Genomic DNA, 26,209 nt, shown 5'->3' on the forward strand with positions numbered 1-26,209 from the left:
AAAGTTTTATCCTGTCCAGTACTATAGAAAAAAAATCACATAACATTTCATTGCATATAAGAAAATATCCATCACTGGAAGTTAACCAATCAAATTTCCCCCATTATTTTATCTGTGTACAAGGTTTAGTCACCATGTAACCTCAAGATTACAAAATATTCTATAGAAATCCCAAATAAAAAAATAATGGTGCTTTGAAATACCCAAGACATATGTTTATGACACAGAAATCTTTTACTGCAATAAAATGAAGGATTAATTACCTACAACTGTCAAATTCAAGGGAATATTTTTTTCGACCTATTTTCGTATACAACCGGATGTGACGTACCATGATTTGGTGGTATTACACCTACAGGAAAAAACATCTTAATTCATCAAAACCAGAACTATGTATCAAACATTTTAACTTAAAACATCTTAAATTAGCAAAACCAGAACTATGTATCTGTAGACCATGCTTGACTTGATTAAAATTGTTAAAAAATAAAATCATTTAATACTGAAATCAAAATTGTTCAACTAAATTTCAATTCAATAGCTATAGGATTTTGAAAAAAACACTCTTATAATAATCTCAACAGAACAATGCTTTATAAATTCACACATGAATACATTGTTACTTTTGATATAAGATCAAACATCCAACTTTTAATACAATTTAAAAGTTTATCAACATAAAACAGTTAAATCATAAATGTAAAAATAAATGCTTCTAAGAGCATGTCATGGCTAATAAAAAGAAAACACATGCATAAACCAGTTTCAATTTATCACAGTTTAATTCCTAAAAATGCAAAATAGTTCTAAGAGAAAATAAAAGAAGCCTTGTAATCACAAACCTGTGATAATTTTCATAATGGTTCATAAATATTAGACCTAGATTTACATGAGCACATGCTACATCCTTTCTTAACTTCAGTACGCTCTCAAAGTCAGGGATAGCATCTTCATATCTAAAAACACAAAGAAAATATCATGGAAACTTCTTAATTATACTTATATAACCTTGTTCCATCTATACTAGTCACTTTCAAAATCATAAAAAAAAGGTTTCTCATTTATTTTCAAACAAATAAAAAAAAAGTTTGAGCTAAATTTCAAATAAGTAATGCTATATTTGGTTTCTCAAGTTCAAAGAATAATAATGAATTCTCAGTACATTAATGTGTTTACATACCTGTGCATCGAGTTATATAGTATTCCTCTGTGTAGATATGACATAACATTATCATCACTATCATTTATCAGTAAAGATACACTGTAGTCATGTAAGGCTCGCTTAGGATGTGCTCTACAAGGTATGGAACAGCATACATTTAACTTGTGTATGGATAAATTAAAAAGGTCTTCAGAGAAAATAAAAATTAAACTGCATATCTCATAAAGATTGGGCACTTAAAAATCAAATTTAAGCCATAATAAAGATGCAAGGAAATAATTAAAGGACTCATTAATTCAAACATACTATAGCTATTGGAGTTTGTCTGTTTGATTAGGAAAGAATAATTTCTGCCATACAGCAGATTTTTAAACTGGATAAGCTAAAAATATTCTTTTTTCTCGTTTCCTTTCTAGTTTTTTCTTACTATTTTCATTATAAATGAACTAGAAAATTCAACTATTTAAATTTATTGTAGTGGACTGAATTTGTTTGTAGAAGTGCTAGTACATGTATAATGAACAGCTGTAATACAAATCCAGTTTGTTATAAACTTTTTTCCAATTATGTTATTACATAAGATAAAGTCTTACTTTCTAATAATGCAAGCCCTGTGGTAGAAGGCTTCCCAACTCAGTGGGTCTAAATGTATAGCTGCTGAGAGGTCTTCTACTGCTGGGCTCCAGTTAGCCATCTTAGCATTAGCCTGGCCCCTGTAGATCCTAGCTGTGACGTTCAGTGGGTCTACTCTAAGAAGGTCTGTGAAATCTGTTATAGCATTGTGCCAGCTCCTAAAAGTAAATAACTTGTACTTTACAACAATGACATGGCAAGAACATAAAAAAGGTTTAATGATTATATAAATATCATCTTCAATTGGCATTTTACTAAATCTGCTGACATGCTTCGTCTTCAGGAGCTTTTTAACAATGAAAACCTGAAAATAAGGCTGACCTCAATCTCAAAACATTCTAGTGTGTGTTATTCCGCCAGAATTCAAACTCTATGGGAAGATTGTCAGATAATTTTCACAATGTGTTTTCTTTGAGAAAGGAAAGGTGATACTGTTGGGAAAAAAATCATCACTATTACACAATGTCCATGAAAAATAAAGTAAACAGTTTAGGGAGAATTTCTCTAATTCGTATATATACCCTCTCAACTTTGTTTGCATATATATTGTCTTAATTTTTCACATTCCTTCTAGGGAACATTGCAAATGAAATTGATAACCCATTAATATTAAGAAAAATGCAAGAAACAAACCATTATATAAACTTACTCATTTTTGAAGTAGTAAAGTCCATGTTTCAATATAGCATCTGTTCTCATTGGGTTAATCTTGATACACTTGGAATAATCTTCTAAAGCTAACAGCTGACTGTCTCCTTTCTAAAAATAAAACAGATATGGTTTATTATGATATACAATAAAAGACAAAATTTATTGTGTACATCTATTTATGTGAATGTGTTGGTGTTCATTAGAGAAAAATGCAGGATTCATTATAATAAGGTGATTTTCTTTGAGGAAAAGTGAAAAGGAGATTGTAATTAAATTTGACTTGTAAGTATACTGAAAATTGATATCCCTAACCTTGCAATACAATTTGTAAATCGAAGTAAGTAAATCAATTCTCTACCCTTTCACTTGTTTGACTCAGGCAATAGACTTTACAGCAGTATTAGATATATCAAATAAAAAAAAATTACGTCACACTTATTAGCCCTCAAATCTTCAAACTACTTTAATAAGGCTTTTCAACTATCAAAGAGCTAGAGGTGTTCTGAAAAGCATATCTGTAATGAGTAAAATAAATATGAATGAAATTCCTATTTAAGCAAGAAATCATATCTAGAAAATATAAAATAAACCATATAACCACAACTCAATAATGTACATACCTTTTCATACATCTCAGCCCTTCTAAAGTAGGCTTCATGGTCCCTAGGGTTTAGTGAAATTGCTTGTCTATAATTCATTATGGCCTCATCTATATTATTTTGTTGTCTGTATATTTCAGCCCTGTAAAACAAAATATCATTTTATTTCCTAAAAGTCATTAAAAACAAGAATGTGTCCAAAGTACACAGATGCCCCACTCGCACTATCATTTCCATGTTCAATGGACCGTGAAATTGGATAAATAATCTAATTTGGCATTAAAATTAGAAAGATCATGTCATAAGCAACATGTGAACTAAGTTTCAAAGGACTTCAGCTTCATCAAAAACTACCTTGACCAAAAACTTTAACCTGAAACTTGCACTTTCATTTACTATGTTCAGTGGACCTTGAAATTGGGGTAAAAAGTCTAATTTGGTCTTAAAATTAGAAAGATCATATCATAAGCAACAAGTGATGATTGATGGTAATTTCAAACAAAAATTTAAAAAAAAATCCTTTCCTAATGTTATTTACATTTTGGTATGTTTTTTTTCTAAAAAAAACAAGTGAAACTGCGAGGTACTGCTCACTGATGATACCCCCGCCGCAAGTGGATAATATTAATAGTGTAAAAATATGCAAGTGTTCGGTAAACAGGAAGTTGTCGAGTGATGAATCTGAAAACGCATCACACGGTATAGCTGACTTATATAAATCCTGAAACCAAATTTCAGAAATCCTTGTATTGTAGTTCCTGAGAAAAATGTGACGAAAATTTTCAACTTGGCTATCATGTGTAAAATCATACAAGTGTTTGGTAAACAGGAAGTTGTCAAGTGATCAATCTGAAAACGCATCACACGGTATAGCTGACTTAGATAAACCCTGAAACCAAATTTCAGAAATCCTTGTATTGTAGTTCCTGAGAAAAATGCGACGAAAAATATTCATGGGACGGACTGACTGACGGACGGACAAACAGACAGAGGTAAAACAGTATACCCCCCCTTTTTTAAAGCGGGGGTATAAAAAACTCAAGTTTTCTTAGTACTTTTCGAAATCAACATTTTAGATTTAACATCAGACACAGTCACCATCATCAACAACAATACATTACTTTCTTCTTATCTAGGGGTAAACAGAGCTCTCTAAAAGTTGTATAACAAAACCTTCATATAAATAGATATAAGAAGATCTAGTATAAGTGCCAATGAGAAAACTCTCCATCCAAGTCACAATTTGTAAAAGTAAACCATAATATGTCAAAGTATGGTCTCAACACGGAGCTTTGCCTCACATTGACCAGGCATGTAAAGGTCACTTTCAAGACAAGATAAAGCTAACCTTATAAGAGAGGTTTAAAGTGCACTGTTATTACTACAGCAAGACAAGAAGAGTGTGACCTGACTAGACAGGTTTGACTGTATTATAATTACCTGGATCTCCAAGCTCCAGCATGCTTTTTGTTTTTCTTGATGATAAAGTTCAGATCAGTGAGAGCTTCTTTCTTCTTATCTTGTAACAGATACAGTAAATGTCTGTGCCAGTACGCATCAATTAATTCTGGCTCCATCTTTATTACTCTGAAATGTAAATTATAAAATAAGGATATGTGGTATGATTGTCAGTGAGACAACTACAGTATCTAACAGAGTCTAAATGACTTGGATTTGAGCAACTATGTTACCATTCAGCTTTTTACAATGAATAAAATCCTTAGAATATGGTCAATTATAAATACCCTGACATGACAAACTATGTAGTAATTCATATAAAAAAATAACAACCAGAAAGCTATTCTTAGAATTTGCATACTGAACATTTGAACTGACTTGATATGACACACAGAATTCTACAAAGGCATTTTGCTTTACACATATAATTTTCTCACTAATCTCTGTATAATATATAATCTGATTGCTGCAATCAGAGTCTTCAGGTGTAACACCACTAATTCAGGCCCGGCCAGAAAGCACATACCAGAAAGTAGTACATATGTAACACAAAATAGTTCCTATGCATGAGTGTAACTTTCAAAATATGAAGAATATTTAGGTATTTCTGGTATCAAATGAAAGCTGAAGGACTGGTGATCATTGCAGAACACTTTTGGACTTTTGATTTTGAATATTAAAAAAACTGCACCAAATTTTAAAAAGAGGGTACATTTAGTCTGTTTGTCAGATCTGAAGTACCTGTTTTGGTACATCCGAAGTTCTGGGAACCAGTTCTTTCTTATATGCCATGTAAGGTATGTTGATTTTTTCAGTAGAAGACACCATAAAGTGTTGCTTTGACATGCAATGATTGCCACTTTATTTGAACTTAAAATGAAAGAGGTGTGCCTGGTTGAAATGGAGGAATTTAACATAGAAAGTAATGGGACCATGAATTAGTGGTGCACTTCCTTCAGCTTTTGACCATGCTCCAACTGATTAAATTCCCATCAGATATGTTTAAACTCTGTTTGAGGTATCTATCTATTGCCAAATTACCATTGTCCTACTCTATTTACCTATTAAGGTCCTCTTCTGCCTTTTTTACCATACCAATCTTTCTCAACAAAGCACCTCTTCTACACAGATCAAATGCTTTTGGTCTTGGGGTAGCTTCTATTGATTCTGTTAACTTCTCTACTTCTTCATGTAAAATCTATAAATAGAATAAAATGGTATAAATAAACATACGCATCAATTATGTTAAAACTGAAACTCTGAAGTTACCTAACTAGAGGCTCTAAAGAGCCTGTGTCGCTCACCTTGGTATATGTGAATTAAACAAAGGAAGCAGACAGTTCATGACAAAATTGTGTTTAGGTGATTGTGATGTGTTTGTACATCTTACTTTACTGAACATTCTTGCTGCTTACAATTATCTCTATCTATAATGAACTTGTCCATGTAGTTTCAGTGGAAAATGTTAGTAAAAATTAAATTGATTATATAGGACAATAACTTCATAGGGGGTCAATTGACCATTTTTACCCCTTTGTTCTATTTTTAGCCATGGCAGCCATCTTGGTTGGTTGGCCGGGTCAAAAAACACAAATTTTAAACTAGATACATCAATGATGATTGTGGCCAAGTTTGGTTTAATTTGGCCCAGTAGTTTCAGAGGAGAAGATTTTGGTAAAAGTTAACGACGGATGAGGGATGACGAACGCCAAGTGATGAGAAAAGCTCACTTGGCCCTTCGGGCCTGGTGAGCTAATAAGATGTGCAGGCTATTCAGTTACAAAATTTCATGAGGTTGTTCAATGTCTTAATCAGATATGTAACAAATTGGCCATAATTAATACTGTAAATTTGGAAATGTTTGCATTTATTTCTTGTAGCTATTGTTGGATAATGGATAAAATGCAAGTTTATTTTTTGTTATTTCAGAAAATTGATGAAGTAAAGCTGTCAAAATGCTGAATGCAATTTTTGGTAGACCCTTCACATTAAATTTTAGGAAATAATAAAAGCAAGACATTTTTTTTATCACAGTATGCAAAGGCTTTTTGTATTTTCTGTTATCTGTTATCCATTGCTACATTTTCTATCATTTATTCCCTACAAAATTTTCCTTACACATTTATTTAAATTCCCAAATCCAAAATAGTTTTCAAACAGTTCCATAAATATGTTTTCCAATACAAATAAAGAGACCCATGGGGAAATCATGATGCACATTTATATTGTATTAACAGTTTAAAAAACAGAATCAAAATTTGTTTCAGGAATAATTGGGGGAAAGTTTAAAAGTGGTGGAGTTCAGAAAAAGTGTGCCTAAACACTTTTAAAGTGTGGAGGGAGGAGACATCTAAGATAAATAATATATGTATGGTATTCCCCAATTGATGTCTTAAAATGCACAAAATAAAATGTCATACTTAATTTGCCCAGATGATGGATTTGAATGAAAAAAGCTATCATGTTACCCCCATTTCTTTAAACTGAAATGACTCAAATCAGATCTGATTTCCATTTGAGAGGTGAAGGGAATGTTACATTCATAAGACTATCACCTTTATACAAGAACAAAATCCACAGAGATAAGTGCATATATTCTTTTGACAGAATTGAAATCAAAATATTATTTTGACTAGGATTTCTTAAACTATATGGTTATAACCTCAGGTAAACAGCTGAAAGATAAGTTATAAAGGTAATTCTATAGTTATATTCTATAATTAGACACCAATAACCACCATTTTTTTCTTTGAATGTACATTTTTACCTTCTTCTTTGGTTTATTTCCTTCCTTTAACATAAAATTCATTTTACATGTCAAATAAAATTTTCTACTTTCTAACAATAACAATCATACTTTAGTGGATTTCATGAGTATAGGAGAATCGCAAACACTAAGGTTAAACAAACAAACATTTTTCTACAGATTAAATGTTGAATTTGTCTAAACCACGAAATCAAGAATTCATCAAAGTACATTTTTTCTACAATTTGCCAAAACTGGTTTTCTCAAATTGATTGAATCCACAATTTTTTAATCTTTCATCGGCTTTACATTTCTCATAATATTCCTGTTTTTTTATTAAGTGATGATATAATTATAATTTAAACCTACAGCCAGTAATTCCTGATTTTCTTCATTTTCCTGTAATGGTTCTATAACACTAATACTCTCTGATAAAGCACTGGTAATGGATTCTTTCCTGAAACAATGATATAACAAAACATTATAAAGCATGTTAATTTTCTACAGCAAAAAAACCATGGGAGATTACAATTTTAGTTTTAGAGAGAAGTATTCAATAAAATATATAGTGATGAAACCCCAAATGTTCAGATGGAACACAGGCAACAACTTCATTTTGTAAAGAATAACAAGAATACATTTTGTTCAGTCAAAGCCATGACTCAAGGATTGGAAAAACAAAGTATAAAAAAATAGTTATTTCAATTATTTAGAATATTTGATATAATATAAAACCACATAACGGCAAAATAATTTAAAACAAATACAGCGCTTTGAATAAGTAAACCTCCCATTGTCAAAAACATAAAAGTTGGGGAAAATTTTAATAATTAAAAGAGCTAGATCAAACTTTTTATAATACAGTATATAATTACCTTTTCTTTTCCTGTTTTTCTTCCTTTCTAGGTGACATTGCAGCTTGTTCCTCCTCCTCTTCCTCATCAGAAGATACCTCTGGTGTAGGAGGATACAGCTCATCAAACCAACCATTCCACATATCTCTCACCCAATCTCTTTCAGTAATATCTCTTCTGTAATAATACATTCAAATTTCTATAAACATTCTTAAGAACAAATACTTCTGAATTCATTAAACTTAAGTCTCAATATTTGTAAAAAGTAAAATAACAAAAATATCAAACTCTGCGAAAAATTCAAAACAGAAAGTCCATAATCAAATGGCAAAATCAAAAGCTCAAACACATCAAATGAATGGATAACTACTGTCATATTCCTGAATTGGTACAGGGAGAACACTGCATGGAGAAAAATATATGACCTGAAACTGTAATAAGCAAGTTATCATTGCATTTCAAAGTTTATAACTATGACAACTGTGAGTAAACCTATTAAATTTTTACCCTTTACCCATCAATTCATAAATCAACTGTGTGCAAAAGTTTGAATTATTTGAAAAACCTAAGGATTTTCAACCCCAGAAATTTTTTACCACAGTTGTAAATCACAAAACAATTTGAAATATAAGTTATTCAATGCTCAGTAACTGGATATTTTATTTGGCATTTTTACTTTTTCATTTGAGCTTCACTGATGAGTCTTTTGTAGAAGAAAGACAAGTCTAGTATTCAAAATTATAAGCCCAGTATCTTTTGGAAGTTTTTTTTTTTATAAATATGATTTAAAGTCAGCTTAGGCCGTTTTTATTTAATTAGTTGGTTTACGGACATCAGCCCAAAAAACTTAGGGTAGGAGGAGGGAAAAAAAATAAATTTAAACTAGATCTTTCCGTTTTTTTTTTTAATTGGTTTACGGATATCTGTAGGGCTCACACTTCTTCAGAATTATAGGGAGAAGTGACTTCTCTTTTTAAAACTGATAGGGAGAAGTGGTGAGATTTGAAAGAGAAGTGCTCATTCGTGTGGTGCCCTACAATGTTTGGATTTTACTATAGTATAAAGGGTCATATGTAAATAATGTTCTTTTTATATTGTTCAATTCATATCTGAGTATACAATTAAAGTAACATTTCAAATTAAAAGTTTACTTAGGTTCTTGTGAGAAACTTCCAACTAAATATTTAATATCTAGCACTAAATTGTTTTTTTTTATTTTGAAAAATGTAAAGAAATCTAATTATAATATATCAATTACAATTTAATTCAAAACTATCTTAAGTATGAAATTCAGTGTTTCTCATAAAAAAATATATAAGTTATTAACCTGGTCCATAATGTATTGATATTAGCTAGTGTGATAGTCTCAGAGTTAAGCAACTTTAATCAAGTTTGAAACAAATTCAATCCATAAAAAAAATATAGGGAATTATAGACACCAATCAATTAGATGTAACTAAAAGTCTCTTAATGCATGTGACATACATAATTTTTCCCTTTGTGGTCAATATTCGTCTGTCAGCTGTTTCGTCCGTGCGTCCATAATAATTATTGTAAAAGTACGGATTTCGGTCTTAGCTGGTCCGGTTCAGATCCGTAGTTTAGAAATCGCTAAATGGCGGACGAATGCAAGAAAATTTACAAAAATAAACGATGTTTAACAAATTATTTGGAAAGGAACATGACGTTTTTAATGCAATAAATGGATTAAACATTTACTAGAGGCAACTTTTATCACGTTTAAATGAAGTAACAAACTTATTTTGCCGTCGAAATTTAGGTTGATGTACGTTTTCGAGTGACAAGCACCGGAACTTGCAAAAATGTTCGAGGTGATGAGTTGTATTTTTTATCAAATAAACTGCTACACACTGCAAATACAATGCTTCAGCCTCTTTTCTTAAGATAATGAACCGTTTATGTCTTAATTTCTTAAATTATCAATAAAAAAATGATGTTTCATCAACTTGTTAAAAATTGAAAATGTCCGATGACGGATGCGACTGGTATCGTCAAGAACAAGGCGACTTGTTTTCGATTTTGGGTGTCAGGGAAAGCTGACCAGTCACGTTTCCGGTGCACTGGTTTACGATTTTTTAGTGCAGTAATAGGAAACAGAATACGAAACGTAAACACAAAAATTCCGTTTAAAATTTTCTTAGTAAATCGATAAATATGAGGTCGGCGGAAATAATTTTTAAGGACAAATATGCGTTTATTTTTATTTGAATTAGCGAAAATTCGGGTCGGCGGATCCGTAAACCAACTTATTTAATAAAAACGGCCTTAGGTTCTTGTGAGAAACTTCCAACTAAATATTTAATATCTAGCACTAAATTGTTTTTTTTTATTTTGAAAAATGTAAAGAAATCTAATTATAATATATCAATTACAATTTAATTCAAAACTATCTTAAGTATGAAATTCAGTGTTTCTCATAAAAAAATATATAAGTTATTAACCTGGTCCATAATGTATTGATATTAGCTAGTGTGATAGTCTCAGAGTTAAGCAACTTTAATCAAGTTTGAAACAAATTCAATCCATAAAAAAAATATAGGGAATTATAGACACCAATCAATTAGATGTAACTAAAAGTCTCTTAATGCATGTGACATACATAATTTTTCCCTTTGTGGTCAATATTCGTCTGTCAGCTGTTTCGTCCGTGCGTCCATAATAATTATTGTAAAAGTACGGATTTCGGTCTTAGCTGGTCCGGTTCAGATCCGTAGTTTAGAAATCGCTAAATGGCGGACGAATGCAAGAAAATTTACAAAAATAAACGATGTTTAACAAATTATTTGGAAAGGAACATGACGTTTTTAATGCAATAAATGGATTAAACATTTACTAGAGGCAACTTTTATCACGTTTAAATGAAGTAACAAACTTATTTTGCCGTCGAAATTTAGGTTGATGTACGTTTTCGAGTGACAAGCACCGGAACTTGCAAAAATGTTCGAGGTGATGAGTTGTATTTTTTATCAAATAAACTGCTACACACTGCAAATACAATGCTTCAGCCTCTTTTCTTAAGATAATGAACCGTTTATGTCTTAATTTCTTAAATTATCAATAAAAAAATGATGTTTCATCAACTTGTTAAAAATTGAAAATGTCCGATGACGGATGCGACTGGTATCGTCAAGAACAAGGCGACTTGTTTTCGATTTTGGGTGTCAGGGAAAGCTGACCAGTCACGTTTCCGGTGCACTGGTTTACGATTTTTTAGTGCAGTAATAGGAAACAGAATACGAAACGTAAACACAAAAATTCCGTTTAAAATTTTCTTAGTAAATCGATAAATATGAGGTCGGCGGAAATAATTTTTAAGGACAAATATGCGTTTATTTTTATTTGAATTAGCGAAAATTCGGGTCGGCGGATCCGTAAACCAACTTATTTAATAAAAACGGCCTTAATATAGTTAAATCAAAGAACTTCTGTTGCCCATATGAAAAACATGCCTTCTGTTTGGTGAGGGCAATTTAAAGGCTTCACTTTCTTTGGTAACATTTAAGGATGTCTGCTGGTCATGTTTTTGAATTCTTGTCATATTTTCGATTTTCTCAGGTTTTATCCATCCAAATGTATTAATTTTTTTTTTACACGACACCCCACTTTTGTCTTCATAAATCTGTTCAATAGATCATTTAAGATTTAGTGATCCGGCGGCATGAAATCCTTGTTATTTTTTCTTTGTTTAAAGGGTAAAAAACAATTCCAATGTTAACAAATAGTAAAGTCTGAAGAAAACCCTTTTCCCGCCATTTTCTAAATGTCTTGTATTTTGAAAACTACACACGAGACTAATGATTTTATTACTTTATTTTGTTTAAATATCAAAGTTGTTTTCATTTTAAGCAACCACATGAAATCCTTGTTATTTTAAATTAGAGCAGCAGACATCCTTAAGAGTCCAAACCATGTCCTTGCTTATATAGATAGTAGTTCACTTATTTGACTGAAACATTCAAAAATTATTTCCCAAAGTTTTTGATTTTTTTTTTTATATAAATGTGACTTGACAAGAAAAATCTATATAAAAAACCCTGTCTTGTACCATTTGAATACTTACGGCTTTTTCTTTTTCTTTTCAAATGCCTGGAAGTCTAGTATATTTGCTAAGCTCTTTCTTGGTCCATGTCTTATTTTACTGAGAAAAAAAAACAATGAAAGAGAAAACTAATATATTTAATCACAACAAAGTGTTTCACGATAATGCATTTTAAACGCTTTTATTTATATACAACTTTTTCATTCTATTGAAAAAAGTAAAATGAATATATAATAACAGATATTAAACTTATGTATGTATGTAGCATACCTAAAGAAATCTCTTAAAGATTTTAACTGATTGAATATGGTCTTACCTCACGGGGGGGTCTCTTCCTATATAAGGTATATACATATGTGCCGCTGGAATGGTTCCCTTTTTTGATCCGTCAAATATATCAATGGGGTGCAATTTTACCGAGGAAATATATCAATAGGTAGTAATTGACCGATTGTGAGCTGATAAATATATGAATGGGTTATGATTTCGCTGTGAAATATATGTATAGGTAGGGATTTCACAATTATTCAATATATGAATGGAGGGTGTTTTTAAAATCCCAGCTGCACACCTGTACCCAAAATCCCATGTTGAGACCCCCCCGTGTCTTACCTCTTATAATTAATATTAAATGATTGTCAGACTTAAATTCAACAACAAATTGAATCTCTTTAAATAAATAATATGAATTGTTTATGAACACGTAAAACTGGTTTAACCTAGACACTTTTTGTACTTGTACTAAGTCAGGCTATTTGGATCTTGCGTTTTTGGGTTATTTTATTGTTTGTTTTTTCTTCTGGATTCAAACTAAAATTTAGCCCATGAAACTGTATTAACACTATACCAATAATGTGTTCAAAAGATTCTTGAACTTTCTGATTTAAATCAGGTGGTACAAAGTAAGATGGTTTGATTTTTGGTGTTTAATGCAATTTTTAACAAGCTTGGTTATATCATGGTGATCAGTTTATGTTGTTGGAGCAAGAATACCCAGAGTGAACCACCAATTAGTAACAGGAAATCTGACAATTCTAGTCAACTTTAAAAGTACTAAGTAAGAACTTACGTTGATACTCTGAGGTCTTTCTCAACAGTCATGTGCATTTTTTCCATAGATCTACTTCTGGTAATGTTGGTTGGAGGTGAACGAAGAAATTTCTCAATTTCATCCAATCTAGCCATACTTATAGGGGCTTTCTTCTTCTTTTTTTTCCTACACAAAAAAAAATCAAAATAAATATGAACAAGTTAAATCTTAAGAGATAAAATTCCAAAATAACTTTATTCATTTATAAATGATAAAACTTGCAAACAAGAAAACAAGATAAACAAATTTAAAATAAAATTAGTCACATTTACCTACTGAATATACATTTTTTTTTAATTTGAGGTAGAATTTGTAAAAACCTCTGATAAAGAAATTCAATAATTTGAGAATCCATGTCAAATGACCATAACACAATGTTTGAGTTATCTTCCCTAATTTTACTTACTTTTTAGGCAGTATGACATATGCTCTTCCAGCTACCAGAGCTAATTCTGCAGGTGTAGGCTCATTAGCTTAAAAGGAGAGGTGTAAATTTAATAAAAATTCATAAAACAATTCCTAGATGAACAAATGTTTTAAATATTGGAAGAATATAAAATAAGTAATTGCGCTATAAAAATAAAGGATGAAGACAACAAAATGCCATCAATATGGTGGCAAAAAAGAATCAAATATGTTTCCCAAATAAAAGATAACCCTTCTTAAATAGGTTTCTTTTGAAATTACCACACAATCATTTTGTAGAGTTGTATCTTTATTTGTTAATAAAAAATACAATACACAATCATTAATGTATCTATGAATTCAATTAAAAAATAACACTGTCTGACAGTCACAAAAAGAATGTTTTATTTAAATTATCATGGTTATTATTTCAGATGTTAATATAACATGATCATTTTTATCAGGTTCACTTTATATTCTATATCTTATATATTGCATTCCAATTTACTTCCCTCCAATTAGAAGCAATCTAGTAGTTACAATAACCCCTGAATTACCTTTCCTCCTCATAAATGATGGAACAGCCATTACTTCGTTTGGATCATATCTTTCCCCTTCAGGTACCTCCTATTGGTAAATGAAAATAAATTGAAGATATAAATAAATGAAGACATTGATGTCTGTCAAAAGATTCATGTGTCTTTCCAGTCAAGAACAATGTCAGCTGTTGTTTTACTGTGGATTCATATAAATTCATGCATCATAGGTTACCAGGGTACAAATTTTCGTGGAGAGAAGAAAAGTTTTATTTTTCTGAGTATTTAATTACATATTTCCACAAAAGTCTGTATACAAGCCTATACAAAAGTGTGCATTACCTGGAACATTTAAATTTGAGGTTCACCAATACTAAACAAATCTGGGAAAATAGGTATCCTAAGAAAAATAATGAATGCACAATATGTCTTTATATAAATAACACATAGCTGAGAGGGTGATAGAGCAGATTGTTACCCTGAGAAAACATTGTCAACTGAGGCAAAGCCAAGGTTGACAATGTCTTTTCGAGGTGTAACAATCTGCTCTATCACCCTCTCAGATATGTGTTATCTAATTTATTATTCTGAATGTTCTGTTATTATTGTCGATAAAATTTCAAATTCAAAGTAATAAACTATGACGTCTTGTACATAACAACCATCCGTATTTAATAAAGCACACACTTGATCAAGCGTCTCTGTGAAGGGTAATATAGTATTTGTCATAGGATAGAGTCGTATTTAATGAAGCACAAACTTGATCAAGCGTCTCCGTGAAGGGTAATATAGTATTTGCCATAATATAAAGTCGTATTTAATAAAGCACACACTTGATCAAGCGTCTCCGTGAAGGGTAATAGAGTATTTGCCATAGGATAGAGTCGTATTTAATGAAGCACAAACTTGATCAAGCGTCTCCGTGAAGGGTAATAGAGTATTTGCCATAGGATAGAGTCGTATTTAATGAAGCACAAACTTGATCAAGCGTCTCCGTGAAGGGTAATAGAGTATTTGCCATAGGATAGAGTCGTATTTAATAAAGCACAAACTTGATCAAGTGTCTCCATGAAGGGTAATAGAGTAAATTAACACCCTCGTATTAGCAAATCAAAATCTGGCATTTTGACATGAAGTATAATAAATCTTAATGCTTTTTGTTAAATAGATAATTTGATGCTAATGGTAGATCTTTGATGTTTCCTTTGAATTGATTCACAAATTTCTTAGATGTTTTAGAACTTGACATATTGTATCTAAACTTGTTTATTGTTCAAGGCTTTAAGTGCCCTTAATGCCTTTTGGTTATTTTTCCTCATTGGTTTAATGTCTCATTAACATATACCTTACAAATCCACATCTTGTATACAGACCTACATGTATACTGAGCCAAAAAAGTTTAGCAACAAAAATGGGAAATTTTATTTTATTACAAAATCATAACAACATATAATTTTAATAATAAAAAAATGGAATATGATATGTCAGAAGCAACATGAATGTTAATCACGCACATTCATTAGGATTTTCTTTGTATGAAGCGCGGGAGGGTCAAAATGCGTAAATGAGTATAGTGTTTCTCAAAATCAATTTCTCAGCCATGCCCTAAGTGCCCCAATGAAGGATTGGCAGGCACATCAGCAGCTTCCCTTAGTCAATGCCCTACTTTTTTAGCCGGAAAAAAACTTGTCACGTGTTGATTTAAAGCGAAGGAAGCACTCCTCCCTTGACGATAGTTTTTTTTTGTCTACGAGATATCGACCTATCCTGTGCAGTTGTAATTTGTCGATATCTGTTTGTTAGTCTCTAAACTGTTGCCTTTTGCACATTAAATAGAGCCATGATGTCAGCAACCCTCATTCCGGCATCAACCATTTCAAGACCTTTCTGACTGTCATTTTCGGGGAGGCCTGGTTGACGCCCCATGCAATTTTTTCAAAGGTGTTTGTGTTTTTCTTACCAATGGTGTGTTTCTGAACGTTAGTGAAAAAAAATAATTTAATATCGTTTTAAAAGTACAGGTACAGAAGGTAAAACATCATTTACAGGTGCAAAGCTGAAATGGCGCGAAATCAATAAGCAGGAAAAAAGTATGACTGTTTTAAATTACAGGTAAAACTAAGGATAATATCAATGATGTTTAAATATTTTTTTCCAAAAACAACAACAAAAAATTTATAAAAAAAAAGTGTTGCTAAACTTTTTTGGCTCAATATATATGATTAGGAACCCAAAAAACGCCTAAATATTCAGTAAGTGAATTGTGTCACATTCAATGTCTGTTTCCTAGTACTCACACTGTTTAATTTTGATAGATATTTCTATATAAAAAAAATCTATAATACACTGAAAAACTTTCTTCAGTTTAGATGTCTAAAACAGAAAAATAATCTTTAGTCGTTCAAATTTTATAGTCTAAAGGTTTAGTAGACTTTGGATAAAGTCACCATGATTAAATGCAACGAAAAATAACTGCAAATTGTCAAATAAAAATTCCAGATTATCCATACCAATCTTCTCAATCTTTCTTCCATTTCTGCTTCACGCTTAGCTTTTTTTTCTTCTTCCCTCCAATTTAACTTCATCTGTCTTATATTTTGTTTCTGTCTGGAAATCTAAAGGCACAGAAAATACCACTTATTCTCACATGTGGATAAAGAATGAATAGTAGTTTTTAGTATTGAGTGTTCCAGATTAGACAAAAAGATATCCCCTCCCCTAATTTGATTATTGCCACTTTAAATTGTTGGACCAGAATTATATTCCTTAATGCAGTTTTTCAATTTGTGTTAAACAAATACGTAAATTTTCATCAATACCCATCTAGGCATTTAGTAGAATTTTAATAAACCTTATAGCTATTTGAAAATCTGTCCCAGTTGACATGAGAATCTGCCCACTTGAACTATTGAGGTCATACAACACTCACTTTTCCATTGTGGCGTCAGATATTTTGTATTATGACGTCAAAATTCTTTGGAACCTTTGTGATGTCCAGTAATGGCGGAAAAATAGCAATAAGGTGTATATGCTTATGAGAGACTTATACTACTAATTGCAATATTGTAGATGCTATGTTTGATTATCTCCCCTTTAACATGCAAAACAAAAATAAATTTCCTTTCTGTACATCTCCATGCATTGTTTTAAACTGTTTAAAGTTTCTTTGATATCTCTAGTTTAGAGAGAGTTGTGCTTACAAGACACATGGACACACCCACAGACAGATTGAAAGTTTGATTTCTATATTCCCAAAACTTTAGTTTTCAGATAGGGAGGGTCTTGTCAAAGGCTAACATTATTCTCTCCTATTTTTGGATAGTGTCTTTTGGTATATTGAAGAATCATTTCATCAATTAAGGAGGAGATAGCTTTTATCAATTAAAATTACCTCATCCACAGCTATGTTATAAGACTGAGGTACCAAGAGGGTATCATCATCTGCATTAAAGACACACGGATCAGACCTGGACCGCCTGAAAAAGTAAAACCAAGGTTGGGTTATATAATATAATTCATAAAGTATTCTAAAATAATTGCCAATTTTCATAAGACATTTTAATAATCTTAGATATAAAATCCAGTGTAATTATATTTAACAGAAATGAATCTGAAGAAATATTGATACAAAAAACTGCTCATTTATCTTGTATAGCTTAAACGTGTGAGCATCTGAAAGTCATTGTTAAAAACATCTTATGTCCTCAAGGCAGATAACCTTACCTAAGGGGAACAAACACTGGGAATATTTCACTGTCTGGCATATCTCTTTTGTACCTAAACTCTGGTGCTGGGGTGGAAGGTTGGCTACCAGCTTCTTGTGCTAAAAGTTAAATTTAGAAAAATCTTTAACATAAGTACATTACATAGCTGAAATTATAAAGCAAATTCAAGACAGAATAACTTAAAGAAGAAACAAATTTTAATGGGGGACTTAAGTGGCACTGTTAATACATCTAAATCAGATATTCTAAAATACAATCAATAAATTCCATTTTAAAAACTCAAAATAAAACTTAACACAAATCGTAAATATTAGCTGTATCAAATTAAGACAACATAATATTACTTCAAACATATTAAATTCTATATCATACCATGTCCAAGTGGTTCAGGTTTAGTTGGTGGTATTTCCCCTTTGAGAAGTTTTCTGGGTTCATAGGGATTAATTCTTCTAGATTTAATGTCGTCATCTCTTTGTTTAGAAGCTTGTTCTAACTCTGACAAGTCTTCATAAGAATCACTCTTTTTGAAAACCAATCTGAAAAAAGTAAAACATAAGACAACAAAACTTCCAATGTTATATATGGACAGAGCTAAAAGAGATGTTGTATTAACAGTATACTGTTAGGTAATTAGTGCAAAAAAAGGGAAATGGGATCTTTGTTTAAAATAAAAAGTTAAGTATTTGTGCATGAAACTTTGGCAACTCCATTTTTTTCCTTTTTAACATTCATGGAAATTATGTTAAATTAAAAGAAAAAAATAATGCACATTTGAATATTGTTTGTTTTTACTTTGGAAGAGTATTGAAATATAAGGCATTTTTTATTTTTTTTTACCAAAACAATTCGAAGTTCTTCAAAGTAAGTCATGAAATCAGTATCTTACAATTGTCATACTTTAAAATCAATTTCAAAAAGAATTTCAACACCTAGTAAATTATATACCTATATATTTCTTCATATCTTTCCTGTTCAATATCGACCTCCATATCTTCTTCCTCTGACTCAGAGCTGTCTTCCATTTCTTCCTGTTGTGTGGCAGACATTTCTCTGGCTTCCATGGACAAACTTTTGGATTCATAGTCTGGGAACAGAATATCCTTGACCTTGGAAGGTGCCACATCTAACTTAGGGGGTGCAGGTGTCCAATACAATCTGGATTCATCTGATTTTAATGATAATTTTGTTCCTTCTACTGATATTGAAGGCTGACTAAACTATTTAAAAAAAAAATTAACATTTTAGTCACAAAAGACAGGTTATAAATATAAAACATTCATTGTACAATCACATTAGTCATTATACTAATTTCCCACTTTTTTCAGAATTTTATGTCTGCTCTTACTACAATTTATGTAGGATATGAATCATGGGTAAAACACATTGACATGGTGAATATAATATGAATATACATAAAAGTAAAAGTGATGTATAATTCTATGCACATCAACTCAACAATTGTAAAAAGTTAACATACATCTTAAGACTTAAGGTCAACATCACAATCTCAATTCATTACTTTAAGTCTATGTTCTATAACATACATTTGATATATCCTTTATATTATCCTTTTTGAACCTTCTCCTTTAAAAAAAAAACACCCAACCATCTAGAATATAATGATCTAAATCATCATTTACTTCAATAAAAAAAAATATCTAAAAAGAAATAAAAGAAATAGTTTTACCCTAACCATCTTCAGCCCAATCTGAAAACAAAAAGCATCTGAAAAACATTGTGATTTTGTACAGTTTTAAAATACTGAAGTTCTTAACAGGAAGCTCCATTATTCCAAGAACAGCGATCTCCAGTGAAAACTTCTTCTGATGTACATGGAGAATTGTTTTTCAGGCTACCCTGACACATGGTTGCTTGTGATATTACTTTCCATGTACACAGATAAAAAGTATGATGTAAAATGAATGATGATCAAAATTCTAAAAAAAAAAAAACTTAGTTTTTTAAGGCTTTGATACCAAGAATTGACTCTAAAGGGTAAAAGATTAATTGGTAAACTTGAGAACATTTTTCTACCCCAATTTTTTTTTCACAAGACAACATACCACCTCATCTGCTCTTTGTCTCCAGATTTCTAAGGTTTCCTCTTTACTTTTATCTTTGTCAGATTCTGCCTCCTTTAGGATCCTCTGAGCAGCTGATGCTATTCTAGTGTCTTCTGTGCCTCTTGTTTCAGCAACATGTGACAGCTGTGAAGCTGTTTCTTCATCTAATGCATCATTGAAGCTTGGCCCTCTACTGGCAAACTGAAAACAGATATGCAATCTTTTGATTTCTAGTTCTAGTTTTTTATATAGATAAGCCCATTGGTTTTCCCGTTTGAATTGTTTTACAGTTTTACACTAGTAATTTTTGGGGCCTTTTATAGCTTGCTGTTTGGTGTCAGCCAAGGATTAATGTTATAGACCGTACCTTAACCTGTTTACTTTTATAAGTTGTGACTTGGATGAAGAGTTGTCTCATTGGCACTCATACCACATCTTCTTACATCCATTGTTATGTGTTCATTTTTATAATTTGCAATTGCCAATTGTATTAACATTGTTAGAGAGGAAACTTTTACAAAAAGAGCTATCTCTTAAAGGTGAAACAGTTGTATCTAGGTATGTTAATCTAAAATTTACAGAAGTTTTGTCTGAGGCAGGATTCTAAGCTTTGTCAAAGGAAAACTAAATTTTCATGTTATTATAATTGACCATTATTGAATTTTACTTTGTCTAATATAAAAACTTACTCTAAATGGTTGTTTAGGTACTAGAAATTGTTCTGGAGCATGATACTTTCTTCCAAGATGTCTAAACTGTTCAGGTAACTGGTACTCATTGGTAACAGTACAAAAATGGTGGATATGTTTTGGCGGCGTCGAAACCTCTAAAATTGGTTCCATAGTAGGTTCTCTTTCAACAGCTGGTTGCCATGTCGACAGGAAGGATACAGCCTGACTTTGGACATTTATATGATTGATTTCAGCTTTTCCTGTCGACCTTTCCTGAATGCCAATAGGTTTACCGGATACACTGACCAGATCTTCATACGTAGCATTTGGAGGAACTGCAAGATCTTCCCAAGCCTTAATAATTCACAGAAAAGATAATAATGACGAAAGGATTTCATGTTATTTTCATGAAGAAATCAATGTAGAAAAAAAATCATTTGAAAATAATTAAATTTATAAAAATGTTCATGAAATGCAATAAAAAAATGTGCATGTAAATATTGATTTTTACATGCCTCATGATAAAAACAATCCCCCCCTAATATGTCGCTTCACAATTTACAGTGTAATTTTATTCAAAATTATGTTTCATTCTTTTCTTGAATTATATAGCAGTGACCTACTTTAGCAATATCTATGATCTCAGCTTCATCATCATCACTACTGTCTTCATATTCTGTTGTCATCTTTGTCAACTCTGTCACTGCTGGTGGTGGTATTTCTGAAACTTGTTCCTAAAATAGATATAAATATTATCATGTCAATGTCAATTAAATCACATAGGTTCTTTTCAGAATTTACCATTATAAAACACAGTAGTAAAAATAAATAGCTGTCATTTATTAAAGGTGGATGTTAATATAGTGATATCTGCATCTTCTTATAATCATTAGACCTAAAATACAGTCAAACCAGCTTTCGAGCAAACCTGTATTAAGCAAAAACCTGTATTATAAGACCATAAATTTTAGATCCCTCTGTTGTTCATTTCATATAGTTTGAACCTGTATTAAAAGACCACCAGTCATAAGAGACCCCTTTTTTGTTCCCCCTTAAGGAGGTAGACCTAAGTTAAGGGAAATCACTATTTAAAATTATCTGTACGTTTTTGTCAACCATTTTCCGAAATATATTCTAAGCTTCTAGGTGACATAGATTATTTCCCATCTGTTTCAGGTAAATGCTTAAAACATATTGATGAAACTTGACTTATAGGTTAAAATAAACAATTAATTTCCCCATAGGCGACAATGGTAGCCTTTTTCGAGATACAGACTTTAGAAAGTTGATTTTCTTAACGAAACCTTGCTAGAATCAAAGAAAAGTTATTAGGACAGTATTTTTTGGTCCAAAAAATATAGGTTCGCGTTGCTTTTCTTAGCGTATTTTGTACTTATCTCCCATGCCTATCAATTTTACCCTTAAAAATACGTGTCTTGTCGTAGCGTTGAAAAGTCATCTCAGTGCCTTTAGGGCTACGGAATAATTTTTATTTTGCCTTTTGTATAAAGCAGAGTGCACGAAGTCTCTAATAATAAAAAATAACGGGCGCACATATCGACCAATCAGGATTCGCCATACTCTTAATTCTGAATACCATGTTATGCTCATTAAATGGCTGCGCCCATAAAATCTAATGGTGTATTGTAACCTATACGGTATTTAATACTTTCTTGTATCGTGCAATTCATAGTGCGTTAGATGCACAAATATATATGCCACAAATAAATCATCTTCAAACCGTTCTGGCTTTACTCTCTGAATTTTCACAATTTTTTATCGGAGGTGACCCCAGTCGAAAAATGTGAAGAAAAAAAATCTGTTTTTTTGAGTAAATGCGGTTCTGTTAAAAAAGGACTGAAGATTATGCCCACTTTCTCCGATGATTCTTTATATATCATTAAGTACTGATTGTATTGATAACAAAACCAATCCAATATATTACTACTACGGTGAATTTTGAATAACAGTTTTAAATGAAACCATTTTCGTATAAAAGTACATTTTTGAAACAGACTATAGCATTTCAAAATATAGAATATGTGTTAATATTTGTGTTTTGACATCGATAACTGTTTGTTAACTACAAAATGGCGTGCTTTTTTTATTCTTTTAGTTTGTTATTCGTGTGAACATTTCAATGTTCGAAGGAGATCATTTCCGTACATTTTCGCTGAATTTGGTAATCTCGATAACAGCACTTGGGTCGAGATTGTTATGTTTAAAAATCGATTTATATTCACAAACTCTAGACGTGTACTTGCTCTTTTCGAACAAATCAGCAGAACTTCAGAAAATGACATATTCGTTCCACAGTAAGTCAAAAGTCGAGCCCACCCTTGTTTCTAAGGTAAAACGCAATACCAATATGAAACAGACTATAGCTTAAAAACTAGATAACCAATATTTCATTTGTCACCAAAAAATACGGTTTCACATCAAATGTCAAGTAAAATGACTGTTTTTGACACTTTTTGAGCACTATGATAAAGAAATGTCGATGCTGTATAGGTTAAAATAAACAATTAATTTCCCCATAGGCGACAATGGTAGCCTTTTTCGAGATACAGACTTTAGAAAGTTGATTTTCTTAACGAAACCTTGCTAGAATCAAAGAAAAGTTATTAGGACAGTATTTTTTGGTCCAAAAAATATAGGTTCGCGTTGCTTTTCTTAGCGTATTTTGTACTTATCTCCCATGCCTATCAATTTTACCCTTAAAAATACGTGTCTTGTCGTAGCGTTGAAAAGTCATCTCAGTGCCTTTAGGGCTACGGAATAATTTTTATTTTGCCTTTTGTATAAAGCAGAGTGCACGAAGTCTCTAATAATAAAAAATAACGGGCGCACATATCGACCAATCAGGATTCGCCATACTCTTAATTCTGAATACCATGTTATGCTCATAAAATGGCTGCGCCCATAAAATCTAATGGTGTATTGTAACCTATACAATTGATCAATGAACTTAAGAGTTATCTCCCTGAAATAAGGTGTACACCCTTAAGTGGTCTCTGAAATCAGGTTTCACTGTAATCACTGAAAAATTTACAGGTAATCATGTCAAATGTAATTCTAACAAATTTCTTGATCAAAACATAACCAATATAATTTTGTTTAAGTCACGACTAGGTTTATTAATCCAGTTGTAATCTGAATTTCATGTCTTTCAATTAAAAATAATTGTATGCATTAAAATTACCCTTATCAGAATATCTTTGACTTTTTAGGTTTCGGTGCACATTAATACACAAAAAAAATATCTTCCATTTCTCTGTCAACCAATAAAATCAAACATTTTCAATGCGTTTTCCTTCATCTCAAATGAATAAACTTTAATATATAATAAAAGGAAGATAACTCACTTGCACTGTTTCATCTTTTACTTTCTCATCAGATTTTTCATCAGTGCTGGTAATTCCATCATCTATAATATACATAATTTCTATATCAAACTAGCTGATTTAACAATGATTTTTAAGATAACTTTAAAGTAGGCAACACAAAATAAACAACAATTTAAATGGTTAATGGCCTTACTTGTTCACAAATATCAAGTCCATCATCTCAAGGCTTACATTTTTTTATATTGATTTATAAACATGTGAGTTCATGAAATAGAATGATTTTTTTAAACTTTGTTTATAAAACATTAATATTTACACCCATTTATTTTGTCGATAAGTACTGTAAATTCAGAAATTATTGCGATGTTTTTATTAATGCAAATAATGCAACTGGGTGATTATCACAATAACAACAACTCACATTTTGATATCTGATACATATATCTGTATGCAGATTTTCCTTAAATCGCCATTATAAATCTCACTTTTTTGTCCATTTTAAAAAATCGCAATAATAAATGCATGCAAAAGTTCCTGAATTTACAGTATGGTCCTGGTTTTCATATCTACGTACCTTTGGATTTTGATTCATCATCTTCTGTTAAGACGTCCTGTTTATCTGTTTCTGTAAAATATAAAAATTAATTTTATAGGGGATCTGGATGGGGTTTTCATTACTTTATTTCTTATTTTCTAAACTGTTTTTCTCTTTTCTTCATTTTTTCCCCCCATTATTCTGCATTCTTTATTTTTTAGTTTTCCATTATTCTCTACACTTTTTATTGGCCTAATTTTCTATTTTTTATCTTTTTTGCCTGTTATGCTCCATACTGTACTTTTTTGCCTGTTATGCTCCATTCTGTAAACCTATCAAGGCTTTTATATAAATACAGTCAGAGTCTACAAATTATGGAAAATCAAAATGCTTTTTTCTTATATTAAAGTCATAAAACATGTTCTTTCTAAAAATATAGACATATGGATTTAAAGCAAATTTATGAAATATAACAGATATAATGATTTTTTATTAACTCCTTAAATTCATTTGTTTTGTAAGATAATAGATTATATGTATTAGTGTTGTTGGTAAATTCTATGATCTATAATATACTCTGTTAGTTTATATAAGAGAGAAATAGAAGTCAGTTGCAAAGTCTTATTTAAAGATTATTACTAAAAGCAGTGTGTATCGATGCAATGCATATGTATAATATTTATAACTTAGGTTAAGATTTTAAGAGTGATTGGAATAACAATTTGAATAGCTTTACAAACTTCATATCAAATCATGGATTTTTTAAAAACTTCCTATGAGTCCTATAAGGTGTTGAAACCTCTTCATGCAAATTTCATTTTTGAATTTTCTGAACTAATACTGCAGTTTAATTCTCAAATAAAGCAAGAAACTCATTATTTTCATAACTATAATATATTGATTAATACAAATCTTGGTTTTATTAGTAAACCAATACATAATTTCTAGTAATGATCAGTAAAATTTGAATTACACAAACAAACAAATTCTCCAAGAATTAGAACTACTGCATAATACTCCTAGAAAACCATTGTAAGATCCTGTAAATATCTTTTAAAATGTATTAAGACTTTCTTCAATATTAACAAAAGCAAAGAGTAAATGTTTAAGAAAAACAGAAACAGTACCATGAATGTTGTAGATAATAATATATATAATAACTGAAGGTTTCAGTTTTTCCAAGGTTTTAATTTTTTATAAATTATCGTAAAAGACGTTCCAATTTTTCTCTACAGAGAATTTCATTTTTCAATTCTTAACATTCATGGTATTTCACTGAAAGAAACAGAAACTTGTTAATATTGTAACACAAAGCAGAAGACTGTAACTATTAGCAACTGTTAATGGAATTGTGGGATATGTTGTTACCACCTGCATCTGCTACTGGAGATTTAGGGCCTGCTGTATCATCTGGAGTGGGTGATACAACATTAACCTCTGGAGGCTGTGGTGTTGGACCACTACTTTGGACATCTTTAACAGATGTCGCTGATTCATCTGTCAGAACGATAATAGTAAGGAATAAAATAGTTCACAATTACAACACTTTAAGAAACATCACAAATCATATCACAAGATATCTTTATGAAACTATTGAAAGACAGCTCCATTAAATAAAAATTAGTACCCAGGGAAGGCTCTTTGAAAATGGGATTTATCTTATAAAATTCTTGC

At 31.1% G+C, this 26,209-nt stretch overlaps 1 protein-coding gene across 5 annotated transcripts in view; it reads right to left on the minus strand.

Annotated features, from left to right (window-relative positions):
- The window catches only part of LOC134697172 (uncharacterized), a 76,516-nt gene that overhangs the window by 35,584 nt on the left and 14,723 nt on the right, over positions 1–26,209 (minus strand). For 3 of the 5 annotated variants that reach the window (XM_063559245.1, XM_063559248.1, XM_063559250.1), the window contains 24 exons: positions 25,904–26,032; positions 24,575–24,625; positions 24,019–24,080; positions 21,277–21,387; positions 20,672–21,007; positions 19,983–20,183; positions 18,865–19,136; positions 18,292–18,455; positions 17,918–18,017; positions 17,586–17,670; positions 16,705–16,809; positions 14,216–14,285; positions 13,660–13,726; positions 13,233–13,379; positions 12,185–12,262; positions 8,125–8,280; positions 7,619–7,706; positions 5,565–5,701; positions 4,486–4,632; positions 3,067–3,187; positions 2,445–2,554; positions 1,756–1,953; positions 1,181–1,294; positions 843–956 (listed from right to left, as the gene is read on the minus strand). In XM_063559245.1, the coding sequence (XP_063415315.1) occupies positions 843–956; positions 1,181–1,294; positions 1,756–1,953; positions 2,445–2,554; positions 3,067–3,187; positions 4,486–4,632; positions 5,565–5,701; positions 7,619–7,706; positions 8,125–8,280; positions 12,185–12,262; positions 13,233–13,379; positions 13,660–13,726; positions 14,216–14,285; positions 16,705–16,809; positions 17,586–17,670; positions 17,918–18,017; positions 18,292–18,455; positions 18,865–19,136; positions 19,983–20,183; positions 20,672–21,007; positions 21,277–21,387; positions 24,019–24,080; positions 24,575–24,625; positions 25,904–26,032 (3,163 nt within the window). The remainder of the gene's footprint in view (positions 1–842; positions 957–1,180; positions 1,295–1,755; positions 1,954–2,444; positions 2,555–3,066; positions 3,188–4,485; positions 4,633–5,564; positions 5,702–7,618; positions 7,707–8,124; positions 8,281–12,184; positions 12,263–13,232; positions 13,380–13,659; positions 13,727–14,215; positions 14,286–16,704; positions 16,810–17,585; positions 17,671–17,917; positions 18,018–18,291; positions 18,456–18,864; positions 19,137–19,982; positions 20,184–20,671; positions 21,008–21,276; positions 21,388–24,018; positions 24,081–24,574; positions 24,626–25,903; positions 26,033–26,209) is intronic. The other 2 variants (XM_063559246.1, XM_063559249.1) reach the window with 2 other exon arrangements.

Source organism: Mytilus trossulus, chromosome 14, assembly GCF_036588685.1.
Source record: "Mytilus trossulus isolate FHL-02 chromosome 14, PNRI_Mtr1.1.1.hap1, whole genome shotgun sequence".
NCBI lineage: Eukaryota > Metazoa > Mollusca > Bivalvia > Mytilida > Mytilidae > Mytilus > Mytilus trossulus.